General features: G+C 40.6%; 1 protein-coding gene across 1 annotated transcript in view; it reads left to right on the top strand.

The window, feature by feature from the left end:
- The window catches only part of LOC137284639 (uncharacterized), a 36,913-nt gene extending 12,243 nt beyond the window's left edge, over positions 1-24,670 (top strand). The window contains exons 2-8 of the mRNA XM_067816530.1: positions 10,796-10,910; positions 11,256-11,566; positions 12,169-12,196; positions 12,623-12,647; positions 13,619-13,956; positions 20,742-21,235; positions 22,123-24,670. Of these exons, the coding sequence (XP_067672631.1) occupies positions 10,819-10,910; positions 11,256-11,566; positions 12,169-12,196; positions 12,623-12,647; positions 13,619-13,956; positions 20,742-21,235; positions 22,123-22,199 (1,365 nt within the window). The 5' untranslated portion in view covers positions 10,796-10,818 and the 3' untranslated portion in view covers positions 22,200-24,670. The remainder of the gene's footprint in view (positions 1-10,795; positions 10,911-11,255; positions 11,567-12,168; positions 12,197-12,622; positions 12,648-13,618; positions 13,957-20,741; positions 21,236-22,122) is intronic.
- The last annotated feature ends 717 nt before the right edge of the window (positions 24,671-25,387 follow it).

Here is a 25,387-nt window from a genome sequence, read left to right on the forward strand (position 1 = left end):
CATGACATGTACCAAGTACGGAATAATGTACACCTGGCGTTCTGTCTGTTCCTCTTATAACAGTATACACCTATAAACACCATACATGACATGTGCCAAGTACGAGATAATGTACACCTGGCGTTCTGTCTGTTCCTCTTATAACAGTATACACCTATAAACACCATACATGACATGTACCAAGTACGAGATAATGTACACCTGGCGTTCTGTCTGTTCCTCTTATAACAGTATACACCTATAAACACCATACATGACATGTACCAAGTACGGAATAATGTACACCTGGCGCTCTGTCTGTTCCTCTTATAACAGTATGCACCTATAAACACCATACATGACATGTACCAAGTACGAGATAATGTACACCTGGCGCTCTGTCTGTTCCTCTTATAACAGTATACACCTATAAACACCATACATGACATGTACCAAGTACGAGATAATGTACACCTGGCGTTCTGTCTGTTCCTCTTATACCAGTATACACCTATAAACACCATACATGACATGTACCAAGTACGAGATAATGTACACCTGGCGCTCTGTCTGTTCCTCTTATAACAGTATACACCTATAAACACCATACATGACATGTACCAACTACGAGATAATGTACACCTGGCGCTCTGTCTGTTCCTCTTATAACAGTATACACCTATAAACACCATACATGACATGTACCAAGTACGAGATAATGTACACCTGGCGTTCTGTCTGTTCCTCTTATAACAGTATACACCTATTAACACCATACATGACATGTACCAAGTACGAGATAATGTACACCTGGCGCTCTGTCTGTTCCTCTTATAACAGTATACACCTATAAACACCATACATGACATGTACCAAGTACGAGATTATGTACACCTGGCGCTCTGTCTGTTCCTCTTATAACAGTATACACCTATAAACACCATACATGACATGTACCAAGTACGAGATAATGTACACCTGGCGCTCTGTCTGTTCCTCTTATAACAGTATACACCTATAAACACCATACATGACATGTACCAAGTACGAGATAATATACACCTGGCGTTCTGTCTGTTCCTCTTATAACAGTATACACCTATAAACACCATACATGACATGTACCAAGTACGAGATAATGTACACCTGGCGCTCTGTCTGTTCCTCTTATAACAGTATACACCTATAAACACCATACATGACATGTACCAAGTACGAGATAATGTACACCTGGCGTTCTGTCTGTTCCTCTTATAACAGTATACACCTATAAACACCATACATGACATGTACCAAGTACGGAATAATGTACACCTGGCGCTCTGTCTGTTCCTCTTATAACAGTATACACCTATAAACACCATACATGACATGTACCAAGTACGAGATAATGTACACCTGGCGCTCTGTCTGTTCCTCTTATAACAGTATACACCTATAAACACCATACATGACATGTACCAAGTACGAGATAATGTACACCTGGCGTTCTGTCTGTTCCTCTTATAACAGTATACACCTATAAACACCATACATGACATGTACCAAGTACGAGATAATGTACACCTGGCGCTCTGTCTGTTCCTCTTATAACAGTATACACCTATAAACACCATACATGACATGTACCAAGTACGAGATAATGTACACCTGGCGCTCTGTCTGTTCCTCTTATAACAGTATACACCTATAAACACCATACATGACATGTACCAAGTACGAGATAATGTACACCTGGCGTTCTGTCTGTTCCTCTTATAACAGTATACACCTATAAACACCATACATGACATGTACCAAGTACGAGATAATGTACACCTGGCGTTCTGTCTGTTCCTCTTATAACAGTGTACACCTATAAACACCATACATGACATGTACCAAGTACGAGATAATGTACACCTGGCGCTCTGTCTGTTCCTCTTATAACAGTATACACCTATAAACACCATACATGACATGTACCAAGTACGAGATTATGTACACCTGGCGCTCTGTCTGTTCCTCTTATAACAGTATACACCTATAAACACCATACATGACATGTACCAAGTACGAGATAATGTACACCTGGCGTTCTGTCTGTTCCTCTTATAACAGTATACACCTATAAACACCATACATGACATGTACCAAGTACGAGATAATGTACACCTGGCGCTCTGTCTGTTCCTCTTGTAACAGTATACACCTATAAACACCATACATGACATGTACCAAGTACGAGATAATGTACACCTGGCGTTCTGTCTGTTCCTCTTATAACAGTATACACCTATAAACACCATACATGACATGTACCAAGTACGAGATAATGTACACCTGGCGCTCTGTCTGTTCCTCTTATAACAGTATACACCTATAAACACCATACATGACATGTACCAAGTACGAGATAATGTACACTTGGCGCTCTGTCTGTTATGAACGTAATACATATACATATTAACTGTTCAGTCCAAGGCGGTAACTAGGTCATACTTAAGTAATTGAAACAGGGAGGTTACTAGGGATTGTTGTGACTTCAGATGTTGTAATTACAGACACGTGCTTAACATGTTCAATGATTGATGTGACTGACAAATGACTGACAACTGAAATCAACATTCTCAACTCACGTGTCACTGCTGTTATATTAATAAGGTTGAAATTGAACTTGTTCACTGTGTATAGCAGAGTGCAGCCTTAAAGAGAACTCTTTGATGCGCGTGTAACCCACAGAGCAAGACAAGCTTGCTTATTTCACGAACACTTGGTGTGAATAGTAATTTTCAGTGGTCATTTTAAACAAATGCCATTACTTCTTTGCCTTTTCCACCGAAGGAGAACGTTTCGGCAGATTCTGGAAGCTGGCTGCTGTCCAACAGACAAAGACACAGTGACAGACGCAAACATGCATAGACTCACTCACATACATTCTTAATTTCTTCATGAGAGCGATACAGACATTTTAATATAACAGATACTTGCAGTGTGCGAAATAGTTTCCAAACTGTACAAGTCAGTGGGTCTAGCATTGTCTGAGGGTTACTGGCACACAAATATTCATGAATGTAGAAACTAAGCAACAGACTGTTAAAAGATAAAATACCGTCAAAAACAAGTGAGAAGCACGTCTGAATTTCTGAGAGTGTGATATGTTTACCTAATAGCCCCTTGAAAATTCACTAGCTTTTTGGACCAGTGACTGTGGAGACTGGAACGACTAGATTTTTACCAGTCACGGGCTAGTGGGCCGGTGACACTCGCCCACTCGTTACACGTGTTATTCAATTACTCTGAAAGCAAATGCACCTTCCACCAGTCCAGTTCAAAGAAACTCCACAAGTTCCTTCGCGGTGTAGGTAAAGCGCCATAAGTTTAAACTCCATTCAAGTAGTGTTGAAGACTGTATCGAGCTAATATTCACTAATAGACACAAAACCCAGGGACCAGATTAATAGTTATGTGAAAAAATCAGTATCATTTTCAGAGCAATTATTTATTGTGTGAATGGTATAGACTCCTGTGCAACGGACAACGACCGCGGAGGTATGCCAGTATATATAAAGTGGTCTTCCTTCTCGACATCATGTCAAGAAGAGGAGACAAATTAGAAACATTTCGATAGATTTGGTGGTATGTGGTCATGTGTTTAGAGCTCTGGTCCCCAATGAGTTTGGCAGCTTGACACTAGAGAGTTTCTAGGGCTTGAATCCTGCAACACAACAAAGCGCATGTGATACAAGTTCAAAATTGTTCAAAATTGCCTCTGTTCACCCAGCAATACATGGGTACCCGGTGGGATATGATGTATGACTATTAACCCTCGATACAGTCAAGTGGGGTAATAATGATCGTGAGCTTTGAGCAGGATACGAACCTGGAAAGGCGCACTATGAATATTCACCATTAGTATTATTAGATGAAATTCTTTTCGTGTCAGCATTTGTGTCTGAAGTGAGTAAATGTTTGGGACAATTCCTGTACCGTAGGTTCGATAATTTGAAAACATAAGCATCGATAGTATTTAATGTTCTTTTCGGAAGAAATCTAGTCTGCATTGCATAGGTTCCCTTGAAACAGCAGTTATTTCTCGTCATTTTCCGATTACAAAGGTGGCCATCAAATTAAGTCGTTTCTAATATTTGTCCACGCGATAGAATGGAAGCCTTATTTAATGAATCTCTTTCTCACCACATGATAACATTTGGTTTTGCTTAAGCCACATAGTCATTCACATGCTACAGAGACAAAATGACTTTCGTGATCTCGCTAAAGCGGAATGTGTCAACATAGTCTACGGAGAATCAGTCATGATGGCAAATCAATCCTTGTTCGTCAGAACCGTTATTTCAGCGCACACTAGGCGTTATGGGTTTTATAGGAGACAATGTCACCAGCCCTGCTTTTGTGAAGGGCAAATATAGTTGATGTTGATGATCGCGAAGTGAAGGGGATAGTTGTATGGGTCATCCCCGGTAGGAATAATCTCCAAAGGTGAAAGGTGGCTCTGTACATATCACAGGTACAAGCAGGTAAAGACGACTGCAGGGTTACAAACAGTCAGCTGTGTGCCTAACCGAATGATAATTTTTTTTTGTAATAATGATGGTAATGGCGGTGATGATGACGACTACAATGACGATGATTATGGAGTGAGTGAGTTTAGTTTTACGCCGCCTTTGGGAATTTTCTAGCAATATCACTATATCGCTGTTATCATTTGCAGATGCAGGGACGTGTATCGCTCAGAAGCAATGTTAGAAAGACATATAGGTGTGTAGACCCTACCCCAGTACTATATAAAAGGATCCTTTTATACAGTACAAGGGTAGTGTCTATATACGTACAAGCACCTGCGTTTGCAGAAACCCAAGGTCTTCATTGTCGGACAAAGAAGAGCATTTGGATAATGAATGATAATTTTATCCATTTTAGCTAAAAAAAGGTCATTAAACGAGACTGTCTGCTTAGGCAAATGGCTTTAGTCCAAATACACCTTTGTCCTGACAACGAATTTTAATGGGTTTCGGTTGTAAACATACCAGGCTGAACCTGATATTGCACATTCTGCATGCTGATCCTTTGCCTTAAATTCTGTAGTGTAAAGGAATGCTCTATGGGCTTGCATATATCATTGCATATTTTGTGTCTGTGCATTCGTTTTTAACATAACTTCCTAACATGTCACGGCGGCCGACATGGCGGTTTTACCACATTGAGTTTCCATCCCGTCTGCGTTGAAAAACCTCGTTTTTGTAAACTTCCAAATACATACTTGTTTCTATGATAGGTGAGATGATGTGGAATAGCGTAAACGTCGAGGCCGACCTGCACATGCATGCATGCGTGTGCACACTGAGATACCATACCGCAGTTAAGACGTGTGACCTGCATTTACACAGACCCAGCAGGCTGACTCCAAACCACTAAGGCGTCGTATAACTGTGTATAACTTCCTCGTACAATAGTCGAGGTAGGCTGGAAACAACAAGTACTATCTTTAACGTCTTTTGGTCAGACTGGGGGTCGGACTACCGATCTTCCTCTCTTGGCATGGGCTGTATACACTGTACAACGGAGACTCATTCATAACTACTCGTCTCTTTCCGTGACCTACAAGAAGACTCGTACCCGTATAGCGCGACGTTATTCCCAAGAATTGTGGCAAACCAATTAAATTATGCGTAGTGAAACGTATTTCGAAGCATCAAAATGGCGGCCCCGTCGAACTTTGAAACATCGTTAGACTATGAAAAGCGCAATTTAAACATAAACTTTGAGCTAATAAATAGATCAGCAGCTTTCAACACTGAAATATATTTACAGAATTAATGATTGCGTTGTTTTGCTTTGCCCTCTGTATTTTGGGAGTAGCCATGTTTGGAAATTCAGAGTTTTCTTTCCTTGGGAATAATACCACTGTGCACTTTTCATCTCAATGTCCGTTTGCGCTTAGACAGGGCCCAGTCGTAAACATGGCTACAGGGGAACGAGATGTCACCCGGCTTGCCGGAATGACACGAGTATGTTACGAATGCACGGAGACGGTAACAGAACGACCTTAATTGGACGGGTATACGGTGCGTTTTAGCGCTTTGTTGTTGCTATGGCATCGACGCCATCATAATGCTCCATCTGTTTAACTATTCAGTATTAATTGGCCTCTATAACAAAAGGTGTATTCAACTTCCGGGTCCTGCCAATCTCCCGTGTTGTGATTGACGTGCTGCACGGCAGGCTGAAACTGACAGAATGAAAACGTGATATCGACATGATAGCTGCCACGAGAAAAGAGTGAAGCACTAAACACTGATTCATTGCCAGGTAACGAATAGTGAGGTGGCCCAGTGGTTAGTGCATTCGACTGTCACGCACCGCATCGATTGTCTACGTAGTGTATAGGCGGACCCACAGTGGGGTGCAGCGGTGCTCACCCCACCTTTTGTCATGGAAATGTATTATATGACCCATGGATCTGCTATTTCCAAGGTGATCCTAAGAAAAATTATATAACATGGACAATTACTAGCATACAATGTCAAAAAATGAATGGTTGGGATCCGGTGGATAACATATTCCTTTATAGTCCGGTTGCAGTGGAAACGCACTGATGAATTTCACTATAAACAAAAAAAATAAATCTAATAAAGTGAAAATAAGATTGAGACTGTAAGTTCAAATTATGCGATTTGCATATCTTGCATTAGACGTGCGTACTTTATATCCTTAACATACTTGATGCAAACGTCTGAAAATAGCATCACAAACGTTAAAATAACATGGATATAGGACAAGCGTTACTGTGTTGTTCTGTCGTGGCGTTTGTTAGAGGAAAGACCCAATAGGTATTTGTCTTATTATAGTTATCTGTCTTAAATGAAAAATACTAGCTCGCGTTCGTGACAAATCTGGACAATAAATCATGGAAATCTGTCTTAAAACCACCAAACATCGGTTCGGGACACTCTTTTGGGTCGCAACTCGACCCCACAGCCTGTACAGAATTGTATCGACGAACAAGCTTGTGCTTCATATCATTTTTAAAGTTGTTTTGCTAGTTTTAATATAATCGTACAACCCCATCGTAATGAACAATGAGTGAGTGAGTATGGTTTAACGCCGCTTTTAGTAATATTCCAGCAATATCATGGCGGGGACTCCAGAAATAGGCCTCACACACTGAAGGTATGTGGGGAATCGAATCCGGATCTTCGGCTTGACGAGCGAACGATTTAACCACTAGGCTACCCCACCGCCCTCAGTATGAACAGACCCACAACCATAAATGTCCCTCAGCTTGATATCATTCATCACCCTCTGTATCGGGAAGGAGAGGGGAGGATGGGTGAGGGAGGCTCATCGTGTGGGGGCGATAGGAGTGATAGAGTGTCCACGTACAACCTTGACATTCCTAAGAATACCTACATGACAAGACGTAGATATTTCTAATATTGTGTTTTAGTAAACAACAGAAAAACTGTCAAGAATTTATACGTAGGTTTATTGTCGGTGAATTGAACAGTGGGGGTATTGTTACCATTGAAGTTTTACTTGTCTTTATTTTAATACATGTACACGTAAAATATATTCTTTAGATAGAATGAATAAACATGATGGTACGATACTTATAAAATGTAATGAAACTTCGTTCACATGAAGTATCAAGCTCGAATAAGTTAATGAGTGATTTTATAAAACCTTTAGCAATAGTCAAACAAAATGAAGGAAATGCATCCTTAGGTCGAGAAAAGTAAGGGCGTAGAGACCATTATAAAACAGCCGGAGCTTACATATGATTGTTGCTAAGTAGGTTGTGCAAGCACTCATTACTATCTAAATGTAAAGCTTTGCAACCGATCGGGCTTACACACAAAAATGGTACCCGTGAAGGTCCCGGGTACCATTGAAGAATAGGCCTTCAGCAACCCATACTTGCCATGAAAGGCGACTATGCTTGTCGTAAGAGGCGACGAGCGGGATCGGGTGGTCACACCCACTGACTTGGTTGACACATGTCATTGGTTCCCAATTGCGCAGATTGGTGCTCATGTTGTTGGTCATTGGTTTGTCTGGTCCAGACTCGATTATTTACAGACCGCCGCCATCGGCTGGAATATTGCTGGGTGCGGCGTAAAACTAAACTCACTCACACAAAAATGGCTTGCTACGCGCCTGACAAAGTTGTTGATGTGCACTTGCCCTTACTAAGTCCTAAACTTAAAGTAAAGTTCGGGTTCACATACAATAAGCAGTTGGATTGTTTGTCAAAAGTAATATTCGAACTGTAATTTCTATCAGATATTTCATTGCAGTTTAGTAACAAAGTTTACAAATGACCTTTCCCTCATTCCCGATGGACTGGTTAAGTTCCAAAGAGGCGACTTATTGCTCGTCACGGCGTCCTCGTACACTGCTGATGTTGATATATGGATATGGATCACTCGAATGTCTGGTTCTGGAGCTCAAGTTCGATAGAAGACCAAAGAAACAAACAAACGAAGCAAACAAAATATCAAAAAGGCAATCGCACAAACAGACAAACAAATGCGTCAAAAACGGAAACCAAAATTGTTTGTTACCTTAAAAAAACTAAAATACACAGTGTTCCCGTTATGTCATGACATATGAGATTAACGATGAAGGTATGCGCTGAAGCAGGTCACAGATTACTTAGGTGGACATAGTGGCAGATAAACGCCTTTTCTTGAGGATAACGGGGAGTGAGTGAGTTAAGTTCTGCACCGCTCTCAACAATATCCCAGCTATATGGCGTCCGTCTGTGAATAATCCAGTGCACATTCTTCATTTGTTATTAAAGTCTCCCTTAAAGATGCCACTAGTTTAAACTATTAAAATTATTTTATCCGTACATAAGAATTGTCTTGCGAGTAATTTGTGAGGCTGTATCTTTTTGTAGAGTTTGAAAACATTTTTTTTTATCATTTTGACAGAAACAATTAACTCCTTATAAATTGAAAAAGAGAGCCCTTTGAGATGGAAGGTCCATAACTTAAAGAAACCTAGGACTTGGTTCATTTTGGGTTGTTGCCTAAAGCCGCACCCAGCAATATTCCAGGTACTAGTATATGGTGTCTGAATATATTCTACCCAGCGATGAACGCCCTGAACATGGATGTAAGCAAGTGGGATACGATGGCTTATGTCAACCAAGTCAGCATGACCACTTCATCCCGTTAGTTACCTCTTACGACAAGCATGGGTTACTGAAGGTTAATTCTAACCCGGGACGTCACCTGATCTTCGGATTAGAAACTCACAGTGATATTAATTACGATGATACTCGTGGCTGCAAAAGTATGAAAAATAAAAGTTATCCGTCATGTCCAGTGTGGAGTAAAGGTGAACTGTACAAAAAAAGCATGCACTTAAACTACATTCCTAAGCATAGTTTTGCCTGCCCCAGTATCTTTTGTTCATCGTCACGGTATAGTCGCTTTATGTAGGGTAAAGAGCATCGTGCAAAATGTATCATACAACCGAGACAGCGCAACTGGAGCGTGGATCCAGTCTACGTGAATAGCTGCATTGTACTCACGTATATCAAGAAACCAGCCGGGAATGAAATCTATTCATCCTTCTGGTTATGGGGTTTCTGTTTCGAAACATTCGCATTAATTTATGTTTTGAAAACAGACTGCATATCAACCTCGCCCTTTTCAGTTGTGAACCCTAAATTACTCGACGCAATCATCAGAAGCAAGACTATATATAACTCCACCATGCCACGCTTGTTTCTATACATTTTAGCTACCTCTTCTACTTTTATATATGCCTGAGCGGGGCCCAAACCAACGATTCAGACTCTAGTACAAAACCCAGGTAGCAGATCCTAAAACTCATACCGAAAATATATAACCGATGCCCAATAACCTAACCCACTCCATAAAATCAAATACCCCATACCATGATCCTAGAGTCCAGATCCCAGAACCCAAATAAGGCCAAGAATCAAAGTTTTAGATACCAGAATCCAACTTAGTCCAAGACCCAAACATTTTTTTAAATCCCAGTACTCAAAGTTTTAGATCCGTCTAAGAGGATCAGAAGGTGAGGCTCATCGACGTGGTTGACACACTCCATCCTATCCCAGTTGCTTGGATCGATGCTCATGCTATGGATCATTGGATTGTCTTGTACAGACTTGATTGTTTACATACCGCTTCAGTATAGTCGAATATTGCTGAGTGCGACGTTCAACGACAAACGAAACGATTCCTTTCTCCTTAAATTCATAAAATTACAAGATGTTTAGGGTACATATAAAAAGAAACATAATCTTTCAGCTCGTATCGACTGAATCAAATAGCAGTCCGTATCGCAAATCTCGGGTTCGCCCACAGATGTAAAAAACATATGAGAAGTGTGAAATCGCTTCTAACAACATGTGTACTTCATAGGGTATAGACATTTGATCACTTACACATACGATGTTGTCGAAACACTCGGATGAATCTCAATATCTGGATCACTTGCCAAGTTCCAGATAGAATCTAAATATCCTGGGCACTTGGCCTTTGTACGATGGTTTCTCAACACCCGGGTCTCTTGGCATATGTATGATGGTATCTAAACATCCGGGTCACTAAGCGTTTGTAAGATGGTTTCTCAACATCCGGGAAACTTGGCATATGTATGATGGCATCTGAACATTCGGGTCACTAATGGCACGCATGGTGGTATATGCACATCCGGATCACTAGGATGGATGATGGATCTAAACACCCGAGTCACCGGACCCCAACTAGATATCATTTATCAACATGTATCCCCCATGTCTGCCAGTCCCTGTTTAAGAAGCCCTATATTCCAGGTGTGACGGTGTACCACTTGAAGATGGAGGATACCCTGGGTGGAGTTGTGGCTGCCAGCATCATCTGCTGCGTCATGTTGATCATCACCATCGTCGCTATCTACTACACCTTCAGGTAGGAGATACTCTCTCACTTCCTCTCCTCTCTTTCTCTCTCCCTCACATAATATTAGTCGCTATTTTACTCTCTCCCTGTCCCTTCTCTCTCTACCCCTCCTCTCATGCTCTCTCTCCCACCTTGGCATCTCTCTCTCTTCCCCTCCTCTCACTCTCTCTTTTTATAAATTCCCCCTGTAGTTCAATTAGTCTGTATCTATCACGTGACTGTGGCAGGGAGTTATCTATGTAAAACATAAGTGAAACTGACGTCCGCAAGGCCTCAACGACAAAATAGCTGGCTAAGATAGTCTTCTTCATCTGTGTAAAACATACAATGAGCTGAGGTTTTGTTTATCTGAAGGAGGTGTCGAGGATTTTCTGACAAAGAAAGCCAGGAAGATCCACTCATCAATGGCAACGTCCGTAACGGTTCTATTCCCACAGTAGCCCGCCCGATACCCTACCCGTTGACCCCACCCACGCGGGACCTTTACCAGTTCCCTACCATGCCCACTCGCCACATGGCTTCCTACAGACCACGGTATATCGAGGAGAGGGCACCTGCAGCCTCTCCGAAACAAGACGGGACAAGAATTGCAGTGAGAGCACACACATATAACGGGCCTTACCAACAACCGGAGACAGTCGTATACGATGTCACACAACCTAGAGGTAGGATTCAACACATTCCAGCAGGGAAGCATCTTTTCTGTTTTTCCTTTTTAGTTGATTTTTAAAAGAATATGCGATTTCGATGTATGATGACATTTGTAGTGAAATAACTTGTTTTCGTTGCGAAATTGTCAACACTCCCCTCTGACCAAAGAGAGGAAGGTTGATGTCTGGTAAAGGAGGTCGAGGTCGAGTCACGATAAAGGACGATACTTGTTATTACTCTGCCTGTATAGATCTGAGGCAGATCAATTCGGAACTGGTGTATTGTGTATCAGTGATGTATTCATTTCAGACTGCCGCTAGTGACTATTACTAGACCAACGTATACATGTAGTTTCATACAATATGATGAAAAGAATCCTAGGGACTATCTTCATTTTCAGAAACGATTGTAATCTAGTCTTGCCACATATTCTAGACTTGCTTGAGGTTATTGGATATATTTGTTTCAGGGTCTGTATGACCTCAACAGACTCAGTTTAACTCGCACACCTTTCACCTGAAAATCTAATCATTATATCTTCGCTATACAACAGTTATGTTTAGTTTCAAAAGAACGTATTCCAACACGGTGTTAATCAATTATATTACCTTTTCAGGTTTGCGAAATGAAAGATTACCTCTATGGTAAGTTCAGGGAACGAGTTTCAAAGTGGTCTAAAGCACTGCTTTCTGTGTAGAGTTTTGTCCCTTAGCCCTAACAGGATCAGGTGTTATAATCGTCTGACTCAGTTATGCTTACTCTATGTGAAACCAGCAGTTAAGTTCCACTGATAATTCCATAACACCTTTCGAACTGAGGGTAAACAAACCAACAGATTTGATAATCATTAATCAAATCAGTCATTACAAAATGACTCACAGCCCATTGATGCAGAGGATTATTGGAACATCCACAAGAAAGCGTGCATCTTTCCAAAAACTGGTTGAAAAAAGAGAATTTGAGATTACACGGCACCTCAGACAACACTACATATACCAGCTATAAACAGCTCACAGATTAACTATTACAGACTATGACTTTAACAGACATTGTTTTGATGTTTTTTTCAGGGCGCAGAAAAGCCAAGGAGAAGCGGTATGTTCCCATCTCATGTTGCGAAAAGATGATTCAGTCACTTCATTTCATTCAGTTTTAGAAAAATATGTAAACTATTTACATGATTTATGTAGTTTGTGCTTATTATAGCACAAGGCATATTATCATTGAAATGAAATATCTTCTTCTTGATGCTGAACAGTTAATTACGGTATCCCATAAATAAACAAATTTCTTTAGTCCAGAATAGTGGAAACTAGATGTTTGTGATGTGTTTGGAAATATATATATCATTCGACATTTGACATGCCATCTGACCCGGAGCAGGTAAGCAGTAGCTGATAAATATGCTCCAAGCAAATGTTTAAAAACAGTAGTTTGATAACAGACGTCGTTATTACAGAAATATGGCGACGATGAATGTGAAAGTCGCAGACAAAAAGTCGTACCTGATGTCTAGATTTTCTGTTGGTAGATGTGACCACACGCCTCTTTTTTCACAAATGAATGCATTTACATTTATAACATACATTTGAAAATGCCAGAAAATACCTGCTAACAATGAAAGAATTGCACTTGTTGACATATGCATACAGAAACAGTACAAGTACATGTATTGTATAGCTTTGGCAAAGTCGGCATATTTAAATTGTATGCATGAAAATATATTCTCACAAAACGATATGATAAATAACATATTAACATTAAGGTCATATCTGGTTTGTAACTTCTGAGTTTACATATATGTATAAAGGTAAAACAAAAGTTAACATTCCAAGGATCGTGTTTCGCATAGCAGTCAACAGACAGATCTAGTCATAAGCCTGCTTTAAAGGCGGACTTCGCCCGCAGTTCAGTTCACACAACTGTTTTCGTTTCTCATTTTGTAGTGTTACAAATGTGTTGTGTGCGACGAATAGATTGCTTCGATGAGATGGGACACTAGACATGGAGATTATACCGTGATTGACACATTCCGAAATACAGTTTTACTCCAATGTTCCTTCCAGACTGCGACGATGACACTGGGTGAGGAAAGTCCAGTGGCGTCAGCTGACCAGATACAAAGAAATGACAGTGTCAAACGCACGTCAGTGAACACGGACAAAGAATTTACATTTCGTGAAAAGAGAAGTTCCCGCACTGAAGACATAGTCATTCCCTCCCCTGACGAGACTCGCAAAGAATATTTGTTTACGAAAGAAAAAGTTTCGCCAAAACTGTCGTCTGCTTCTCAAGCAGCCAATGAGGTGCCTCAACCAACATCAGAACATTACGCTGATATTGAACAAGCCAATGACTGGAGGCAAGAAGTGACAAGTGCAAGACAAAGGAGGCCAATGGAAGGGTCAGTGCTGAATTTACCTCCCCCTGATTACGATTTAGATTAGACGTGAAAAGTGACGTTAACCCGTAAGTTACTCATGAAATCTTAACAAAAAGACACATGCAGAATGGCAAGGGTCCAGTTTAATGAGGGCCTCTCGTGTCCTTACAGCACCTTGTATATATTCTCTTTATCCCATACGCATATATATCTGTTGTAATTTGCATGATGATTTTGTATTCCTGAATCCGTGTTGTACATGTACAATAGCTCATTTTGTCTGTAGACTACTTGTCTTACTATCAGAGGGTGGATTTAAAACATATACAGTCGAATCCCAATGTCTCGAAATCGGTTGAGACAAACTCTCGGCTGTGTTGAACTTATCTCTCAAACACTCGGCTAATTTTCCTGGTCCCGACGAGTTCGACACATCGGGTTTGACCGTATAGAATATGTAGTTAACCTCGTACTTTGAGGGAACGTGAAAAGAAGGATGATTGGCGTGACAAGCAGATGTTATGAGGTAAATCGTCCCGACCTTGAATTTTCACCCATGGACTAGAGAAACCATTGGTTGATAGCATGAACATCAAATCAGACTTGGTGGAAACGTTCACGCAAACAGTCAGACTGGTACCGCGTGTCAATAACCCAGGTCTTCCTTCAGGATGCTCTTATGTCAAAATGGGTACAATGTGTGAAGTCTATTACCGGGGTCCCCCGCTGTAATATTGATGGAATATTGATACATCGGTGTAAAACTAAACTCACTTACTCCAATGCCTCCAGCGGGGAGTTAGGTTCTAAAGGGGAAAATCATCGAGACTGAACGGCAAGTCAGTGCAAGTTTGAAGTCATAGAAACTACAGACACAATGGGCTTTTGTTCATATTGACTCTCACTGCATTTGCACAATGCCTCTTCTGTTAAACTGTGAAAGTAGCAACTCAATTTATTCTTCTAGCAGTCCCGACCGATCAGGTTTTGGCTATCAAACATTTCAAAAGAGCGAGCCTAACCTGGTTTATGCTTCTTTTGCCAGCCGTATATCGCTTACTGGAAAGCAACACTTTCACGTAACTCAGTTGAATTTACGAAATTTGCTTTCATGCATGTTTTAATGCGACTGTCCGATTATATCATTTCGACCTTGCTTCATTGCAAAGGAAACTACTTCCCTAAAGACATATAAGACTGACAGTGGGACATATGCTACTTTCACAGTAATCTGCATGCTACTACACATGTGTTATGTATATAACGTATATCTGTTGCTTCATATATACCGCGGCTTCTAAGGGCCGTCCATTTGATCTCCGTTGGAAGGACAGAATATAACTTTTATTTCTATTCTCAAAAAAAGAGTTTTTGTCTAATATCTTCCTCCTTCGAAATCTTAAGACTATCGGAAGATAAAATGGTCGGTACCGATCTATGAAACAATATCGGAACTCGCTGTGCTTTTGGAATTGTCTGTCTCATTACGTTCCTGTAGGTTTTAATGTATCGCGTTTGTTTTAGTGCGATGACTTCAGACATCGTCAGTCATTGCTCCTTAATGTTACTGTAAAAACGACGAAATGCTGTTTTCTTTTCATCCTGATCCCTCTGTGACCTCTCAGGGCCTAATACTGAGAAAGTCAAGGTTCGTATTTTACCATTTGCATATTCTGACGCTATGCATTCAAAAATATGAATATCAATTTTTTTATGAAAGGGGATACTTTGAATCCAATCACATTTACTCTTTATTTTACTATTGTAAGAATCTTGGTGGTGTCGAGTGGTTTGGAGCGCTGCGATTTCCAGTGCAGACCTCCTTCACTTTGATGTGTCAGGATCCGATGATGTTTGGTCCAAATCCAGGTTTAATCTGTTTGTAAGAACCGTATCAGTCGTTAGCGTGTCAGCTTAAAGTTTTGTGTGACGCCAGTCAAGAACGATAAGTAGTCAGATTGAACAAGGTTGACAGTCTTGACAACGGTTCTCAAAGCTATCGTAACCTTTTGTCACATCAAGGGATAATGGTAAACGTAAACGTTGCGTCGAAGTCATCCACTGAAAAGAGCTACCAAGATACGCAACTCTTCTCGGCTACTTGAAGTTGCAAACTCGTACCAGGTTCAGGCCACTTGCACTAAGACTAGAAAGTAAAAATGAACAGGGCCTAGATTTTAGCGGCTGTCCTAGCGTTAAGAAAGTCCTAAGAGCCGTATATTAACATTAACTTACGACTATCCTAGCGTTGAAAAATGTCCGATAATCAAGGCCCTGCAGGAACACAAGTAATGACATGATTGAAAGGGTCCTCGTCTGTTGCATTTTGTCTCATCTTACACTGCTTCACTTGCGACTTAATAATCCACTTTGCGCACAATAACGTCTAACCAGGACAGGTCCCGGATGTTACGTCGATATATTTTCTTTCCAGCAACGAGGAAATACAGGCACCGTTACCGGAGTCTGACTATGAACCTAAGCTGGAATTTCTCAAATACAGAGCTTTACAAAACCCCATCTTGTCAGTGCGGCCCAGATGAGAGGAACCCAGTACAATCCGTTAAGGCAAATACATAATCAGCTGAACCCCGTTCATACGGATCTCGTTAAAGCGGACACCCCCACATAGCATATAATTTCTGACAAAATTCTCTCTAGATATATTACTGTGCAACATGATTGAAAATCCAGCCACCTGTAAACTGCAGAAAAGTCATTGTCATGATGTCTGGATTAACGAGGTTACGCTGTATATTATGTCAGATGATTACTTTTGCGATCGTCGATAACTGATTCAAAGGAGGTAATACATACCATACTATGTCCATTGCCTTAATAAATAGATGTTGCGATATTTCCATGATATAAAGGTAACTTAATAAGTTGTGTCACAAGCTAAGGCATCTTGTATTTTTAGTGCTTCCCGCATTGTAGCCATATGGATTCGAACATGGACCTCTAGCATGACGAGCGAACACTTCAAGCACTATGCTTCCCCATCCCTTGTACAACTACAAAGGATAATCAGAAGTTACAGTTACAGTGAATTGTATAAGTTCCAAAACTTACAGATATGAACTCTAGCAAAAGTTGAATTTCAAAATATAAACGTAGTATTGTGTCATGGATAAAAATATTTTTTCATTTATACATTTGATATTTATGTATTCTTATATTCGATTTTTCGTATATATTTTAAAATAATATGATGAGGAACTGAAGTTTGGCATCATTAGTAATACAGTTATTACTATATTTTACTCAACTACACAATGTGAATGTATGTATTTTACAAAACGTGACAGGACACAAATAATGTGATTTGTAATTGCGATATAACACAGTTCGGTGAGGTTTAAAACTTCAGACGAAAAGGAATTCACATTTAATCGTATGTATGTATGTATGTATGTATGTATGTATGTATGTATGTATGTATGTATGTATGTATGTATGTATGTATGTATGTATGTATGTATGTATGCACACAAACGTTAAGTCGAATATACAATGTCTTTACACACACACACACACACACACACACACACAGAGAGAGAGAGAGAGAGAGAGAGAGACACGTGCGTACGTTAAGTCGAATATACAATGTCTTTGTTAGTCATATGATATGTGATAAAGACCGCATCAATTCGATGTTATCTCACTGATTTGTAGAACCATCCATGACATCATCGACGCATTGCCATGGCCACACTGTTCTCTGCATATGTTACCTTTTAGCATCATGTGTGTATTTATAATTTTATTATTGCACATATTTATTTCCTAGTAACCCATCTGTGTATTATATTTATTTTATAACCTCTACATCTATGTATGCCTCACCGACACTGCTGCTTAAATAAAACTAATTTAACTTCGGTTTATGTTTTTTTGTTGCTTTTATTACATGTATGTTTATCTAAAAGCTTTACTGCACATTCGTACTTACCTGGCACCTTCAGCTAAACACCAGGTGTCATTTTCTTTTTAAATTACGTTGCACGCTTTTGCATGAAGTCACATGTTCAATAAAGCCGCTATAACATGTTGACAACGTAAATATGCCCGGAAACTACAATGGTGATTCCATTTGTCATTTATAGCGACACCGTTAGCTAGAATGAAGTCTATGGTGAGTGCTTCACATCAGCTGCAGTGCGATCTCAGAGCCAGGGTTGTCTGACTTTCCGTTGGGCCATACGTATGTTTTAAGTGTTTCTCGTCTCAACCCCAACCCGAACCAACCACAAATCCTGAACAACATAAATGTTTGTCACTTAGATGTAGCATTTGAATGAATTTATTGTGTAGATTGAATTGTTGTACATCGGAAGCAATGTTCTAATGTCGAATGTCGATGAAGAAAGACGAAACTGCCTCAGAGGATAAATTACGACAGCTGGGCAAATACTGAGATGAGAAAACGTTTAAGCCTGAATGAAAATGCAGGGAGGGCACGAGATGCGAGACATGTTGTAAATTCGGACAGTCTAACACAAACTACCACTGCAGTCAGTGATCATGGTAGACTAGTTCCTCTGGTGTATAAGTACGAAACTGTCGGGTGAGTATCGAACTCACTCATCGTGGAATCCGCCATGTAAAGAGTGGATGTCGCATTTGAAAACCTGGCACTACTCGTCACACTCTTCAAATATTGAACCTGCTTCACAAAGCACAACAGTACATGTACCACTCAAAGTAAGTAGGGGATATTCCATTTGGCGAGCATACCGCTAGCCTGTGCCAATGCATGTGAGAAAAAGTAATATGTATTCCTACAGAAGAAACATTTCCAAGGGACTGGAATAAATTGTCACATTTCCCCTTGATTTCTCAGCATTTCCCATCACCTGTTTCCTCCTTGGTTTTATCATTTGCGTTTTATCAGTCTCGTAAATCAAATTCCCCATACTTCTCTAATGGTATATTTCACAACGGCCGCATTTTGACATGAAATACATATTCCTGACGGCCCACAGCGAGCATGTAAAATCACTACTCAAGTGTTTCCTGTGTGTACCGGAAGTGATGGAATAGTTGGTGAGTTGAGCTTAGCGCCGGATTGAACAGTATTTAGTGATGTCATCGCGGGTGAGTTTAATGGAGAAAGAAACCTCAAGCTGATTCGGGTTTTATCACAGGAAATCCATGGACAACAGCACTGATATCAAAGAACCGTTATCGAGTGGATTCTGGTATTCGAGACCGTGTTCACAGCCCAGGGTTCTGGTCCCTCTAAAGACCTAACTAGATGAACTCTTTATCAGAATAAAGTGATTCTCATGTTCCACTGGAAACGAGGAGTGGCATAACGTCGTGAAAACACGCTTCCTCAATTTAGTTTATTATTTAACATTACAAAGACTGACGAACGCAGCTTTAAACAACAAGCAAAACTTAATTGTGGAATGTATCGCTGCAACCAACAACGGATGTAAACGAAACACCCATAAAATCTCCTTCCGTTAACGTTCCACGAGCTGTATTTGAGTGAAACAATACACATGTGCTGCATGTCACAATCATGCCCAAGATATATTACTTATTTTGATAAGAGGCCCTTGCCATGAACAAACTTGGAGGGGATTCACCAGCTTACAGCGGAAATACATTTACCGTAGAACTAGAGGTTTCAATACATTTCATAGAAAATGTATTTGCATTAATATGCAGGAATAGCGAAAATGATCATCCTAATTATGATAATGACCGTTATGATGATGATGATGATGACGATGACGATGATGATGGTGACGACATATAGCGTACAACGTGTGTCATTGAAATATGGCGACAAATCACTTTCGGTCCCATAATCATTACACTCTTTCCCGGGAGTGCGGAGCTGCTCTGCAGGAAGTACATGTGATGCCACTTATTGTTAAATACCTGGGCCTCCTTCATCGAATCATGAAGGTGATCGTAAGTCACTAAGGTAACCTAGTGCAATGTTAAAGAATGGGAGTGTGTACGTGTGTTTGTAAAGGTTGCCTCAGTGCAATGTTAAAGAATGGGAGTGTGTACGTGTGTGTGTAAAGGTTGCCTCAGTGCAATGTTAAGGAATGGGAGTGTGTACGTGTGTGTGTAAAGGTTGCCTCAGTGCAATGTTAAAGAATGGGAGTGTGTACGTGTGTGTGTAAAGGTTGCCTCAGTGCAATGTTAAAGAATGGGAGTGTGTACGTGTGTGTGTAAAGGTGTCTCGTGACAGCTGGCTCTGTCTTGTTTGTTTGGCCAAACAGCTTCTTTCATGTATCTAGTATAATTACATTTTTATGTCTAAATCTTACACAACCTGGCGTTTCATAAAGGCTCATTTATTGCTATGAAAAAAGAGAACTGATTACTGTGAACCAAACAGACACGTTGAAGCTCGAGATATCACGTCGAATACCCAGTTCAATTCGGTATACAATTCGGTCCCAGCGTATCATAACCTACAGTATATTTGGATACATACCGTAAGGGCATTCGCCATTTTGGCTTAGCTTTGAGACAATCCAAAATAACATGGATATATAAAACACACGGGGTGGTAGGGGTAGCCTAGAGGTTAACGCGCTCACAATGCCGAAGACGTTTCGATTTCCCATGTAGGTGCAATGTATGATGCCCACATCTGATGTCACCCGCTGTGAATTACTCAGCCTGGAATATAGCTAAAGGTTGCATAAAGGTAACTATGTAAAACATATGAGGTGGGATAAGGGTGGGTTAAAATGCTTGAAACCCGTTTAGTAATCTCAAATGGTTATAGGAGTAAAGTCATATTCACTCATTCATCCACCTGTTTCTTCTCACAGCGAACTACCGGAGGGACTCCTCCCGGCAGTGACAAGACATCACACCAAAACTCCACACAGGGCATACACGCCCCCGATGGAACAGGACGAGGCTGTCTTCGTTAGAAGCATGTCCGAGCCTCAAGTCCCAAACGACAACATCCCCACTCATCCAGTCAAACAATACTACTTTACCAACGACATGTACTCCGTCAGCTCCAAACACAGAGATGTTAGAGGCGGATACGTTGCCGAACCCTCCTCGGGATATCCTGCCATGGGCACGTTTGCTCCGTCAGTAAGTTCCCCGGATGTGAACCAAATCTCGCCATATTCTCGTGACACCTTACCTGACCCGCTGGACACTGTGACTGACCCGTCCGTTGTGTGGCCACCGCCGAACCTCCATGCTGGTGGCGTAGGGCCAACTCAGCCGAACCTGTACACTGTAGAGGGTGATTATCAACAGGGATCTAAGAAAAGGATAAAGGAAAGCCACAGCTATGACCATAGAGGTAGGTAGATGCTACTTTCCCGCGACATTATGAATCCCGTATTGAAAATAACTCCGCTAGGAAAACTTCCGTCACGGCATGGAAACTTTTTCATGTATGTGAGTTGTTTTTCAGCGTGTGACAAATAACAAAAAATAACACAGTTTCCGTTTTCGTTGTGTGCAAGACCATCATTTCAATAAATACAATATATCAAACTTTGTAACCTGAAGGAGAAATATTTATTTATATTCACAACTCTAAACGTAAATCGCGGTCGACTTTTGAGCTCACATTTATTATCGTCATCAATTTGCTGATTCCCGAAAATTCATGTCTGTATCATGACGAATATGACACAGTGTATTGAAACTGCTATCCTGTAGACTGGTTTCGTCTCTGTTTCCGAGATGTTTCCATGGATTTTTTTTCTATTCTATTTATAGTAACTGCTATGTTTCGAGTCCTCTAATTTGTTTACCCGTGAAGGTCCCGGGGTAGAATAAGTCTTCAGCAACCCATGCTTGCCATAAAAGGTGACTATGCTTGTCGTAAGAGGCGACTAACGGGATCGGGTGGTCAGACTCGCTGACTTGGTTGACATATGTCATCGGTTCCCAATGGCGCAGATCGATGCTCATGTTGTTGATCACTGGATTGTCTGGTCTAGACTCGATTATTTACAGACCGCCGCCATATAGCTGTAATATTGCTGAGTGCGGCGTAAAACTAAACTCACTCACTCACTCTAATTTGTTTAGACAAGGTGTGTCATACATGCCATAGTAGGTGGTGTGTTTTTTTAAAATACAAAAGCCCACGTATTCTTCTTGTAGGAAACTTTGACATAAGTGAAGTCAACTGTTGTACATATTTTATAACCCCTTATTTATTTTCACTTGTTTCAGTTATAAAGTCTAAACGAAGACCTTCATGGCTACGAAATGCCGGGGCATTGTTTTCAAGAGCTAAGAGGAACAAGTAGACTGACGTATGTACTGAGGTAACATACAATAGTGAACATGGTACCTTTCTTAATGTAATTCCCAACATGGATACTGTGGGTGAAACCTCCGCCGTGAAACTGCAAGAATATCACATAAAGTGGCGTAAAACGTACTCACTTGCTCATTTACTGATAAGCAATCGGCATCCATCACAGGTTATTTTTCATGCGTCGCCATACGTGTTTTACAAGAAATGTGATCATGCGCCATTCGGGGATTTCCTCCCCAAATGTCCTAAAACAAAATTCACTCACTCACTCAACAAATGTGGTGACGCGAACGGTATGAAAGATTTCTGTTACGCAATTTAACATTCTAACTTGAATTTGGAAAATACTCGATTTTGATTGGTCAATGAGAGGTTTCAAATCACAACAATAACCACCTCTGATAAAAAAAATCCGCATCACAGCTTACTTCTCTCTCACTGCCGGTTGGTAGTCTCGAATATGCACAATTGTTAGTTGCTTTGCGCGCAATATTCACAAAAGTATAACGAATCATTTGCCTCAGAAAATGCGGTAGACATCAACGAAAAGATCGTATTTCAGGTTTACTGACAATAGATAACTTTGAATCTGTAGCCCACTCTTACATCATATTTTCTGAGTCACAGTGGTCGTGTGACGTCATAATCAGTACTAAACTTACGAGTCTTGCTGCTTTTCTTTATGGTGTTATTTCTTAATTTAATTTTTACGGTCAAAGTGGCCGCTCTACATACGTTCAATGAGTAATCTTCAACTGTGCTTGAAAATGTGTCAAGAATAACACCACAGTTGTTGATATATTGCTATCAGTGCTTCCTTACTTTAGACTGAAATCCCTGTCAAAACGTTTGGACTCATATGCAGTGCCTTTTCAAGATCTTCCTTAACACCAAAGAGTTTAATATATCCGTTTGGGGATGGAAATACACCTCCTGTTATTTAAAAAAATTCAAATTTGGCGCTAAGTTTCCAAATCATAAGAGATATTTAATCTACAGTGACACGAGGTATATTTTCAATTTGCACTTGGATTGACAGTCTTCGTTAGACCTGCCAAAACGAACAGACATGTATAATGGGAAAATAATACCCTTGCAGATAATTTGCGGGTGTTAATGCAACATTTCAGCACTCCGAAAGTTTAAAACAGGTGACAGATCTGAAAAAGATTGAAAAAATTCCAACACGCGCTTCTATGTATCATATTAGACATGTACATAATGTACTGAAACTAGCTTGTATGTAGACGTGTCCATTCGTCACAGTTCTGAAAAGAATAAAAACAACCCGACACGTGGGCTTTTATGTATCATATTAGACATGTTCATGATGTTTTGAATTTTGTTTGTATGTAGATATCATGTCAATAATACGGTCGTACTGCAGCAAAAGCTGATCATCATGTCTAAATATGCCATTGAATATACTTCTGTCTGTAATACTGCTGAATTACTATTGCAATAAACTGTCGGACAAAAGAAGACGAACGCTGCAAAGTTAAGAAACCAACACAGTTATGATACCTGCATCTCATACATCACCATCGCATAGATTCGTAACTCTTCGTGTCATTCCGGAAGGTTTGCAGGTCACGGAAAGAGAATTAAATTAAATATCCTTGTCATGTTTGTTTCTAGTATAATCAGTGGAGGGGTCCAAGGGGTGGGTGGGCGATGGGGCTTTAACACACACACCCCACCCCTTTTTGAAAATGACTGAACGCCACATTTATGGTAATTTAAGGTAATGTTAATGTTCCGTGTTGGGTGAGTCGGGGGGAGGGGTGCGACAGTCTCCATCAAACATTTTCCTTCTTATGTCCGGTGGTTTAGTTTATACGTCAGCATAGTGATCTCCTGTAGTTCATTTAGTCATAATAACAAATCCCTCACATATATGCATAATCTCAGATCACTGACGACAATCCAAGGACGATAACAACACGTGCCATTTATGAGCCTTGCCGTATTGGTTCGAAGTTGTATACGGAATGGATTACCTGTTCAAGATGACCAATAAAAGAAGCGTATTCAATAATATTATAATGGGGGGTTGGTGGATTTGAAATCATCGGATTCTCTGTAGGTCAAACCTATTTACCTTCGAGGGTCACTCCGAAGACCGAGGCTTGATTCCTCGCAGGAATACAATGTGTGAAACCCATTTCTGGTGACCCCACCGTGATATTGCTGGGATATTCCTAAAGGAGGTGTAAAACCATACTTACTCACCGTAAAGGCCAGAACCTGCTGATGGCCGAAAGCTTGACCATCCGAAAAGATGAGGATGATGTCAAATATCTCTGGTGGTATATTCATCAAGGACTGACTCCCTAAATAACTATTTCCGGTTATGCGTAGTGATAGGCATCCCACATATCTCGTATATATGATTTGCTAATATATGTAAATGTGTACTTCATGTAAACAAAAGTCTCTAATAAAATATTTTATTAATCACCGTTTTTTTATGCTTTTTCATACCTTCTAACATCCATATAAAGATATAATATACTGAGTACACATGAAAACGCACCACTTGAAAAAGGTCAATATTAATGTTCAAATGAACTTCAATATAATTTTTATACAACAGCAACACTACAGTCACGTCACCCGACATGCCAGGTGCAAGAAATGCGAGAATTTCATGTTAACGGTAACGCTAGGCATTTTCGCAAAAACGCAACATTTTGCACGCACACCACGGGAAAAATGAATTTCACTCTGAACTTGTGCACACATTGCCTTTAAAAGCATGTGAATCCGAATAAAATTTCACTTCTTCACTGGCACTTGTGAAACGCCGACACGATGCCGTGACTTAGAGTCCCTGAACGGTAACGTGCCATAAGCATGTCAGCACAAGCCAGCACCAGGGAAATTGCCAGACGACTACACTGCGCACACACAACGATCGCAAGACTCCATCAAAGATTTCTGCAAACGGGGAGCACTCGGGACCGTCCTCGACCGGGTCAACAACGTGTGACAACGGCACGTCAGGACCGTCAGATCGTACGGGATCATGTCCGAGACCGAACACTACCAGCGACAAGAACGGCTCCTCAAGTCCAAGGACGACGTGGATTCATTCACCCCAACACCGTACGGAACCGTCTGCGAGCTGCAGGCCTGCATGCACGACGTCCTTATTTCGGCCCCATATTGACGAAT

This window comes from Haliotis asinina, chromosome 5, assembly GCF_037392515.1.
Source record: "Haliotis asinina isolate JCU_RB_2024 chromosome 5, JCU_Hal_asi_v2, whole genome shotgun sequence".
NCBI lineage: Eukaryota > Metazoa > Mollusca > Gastropoda > Lepetellida > Haliotidae > Haliotis > Haliotis asinina.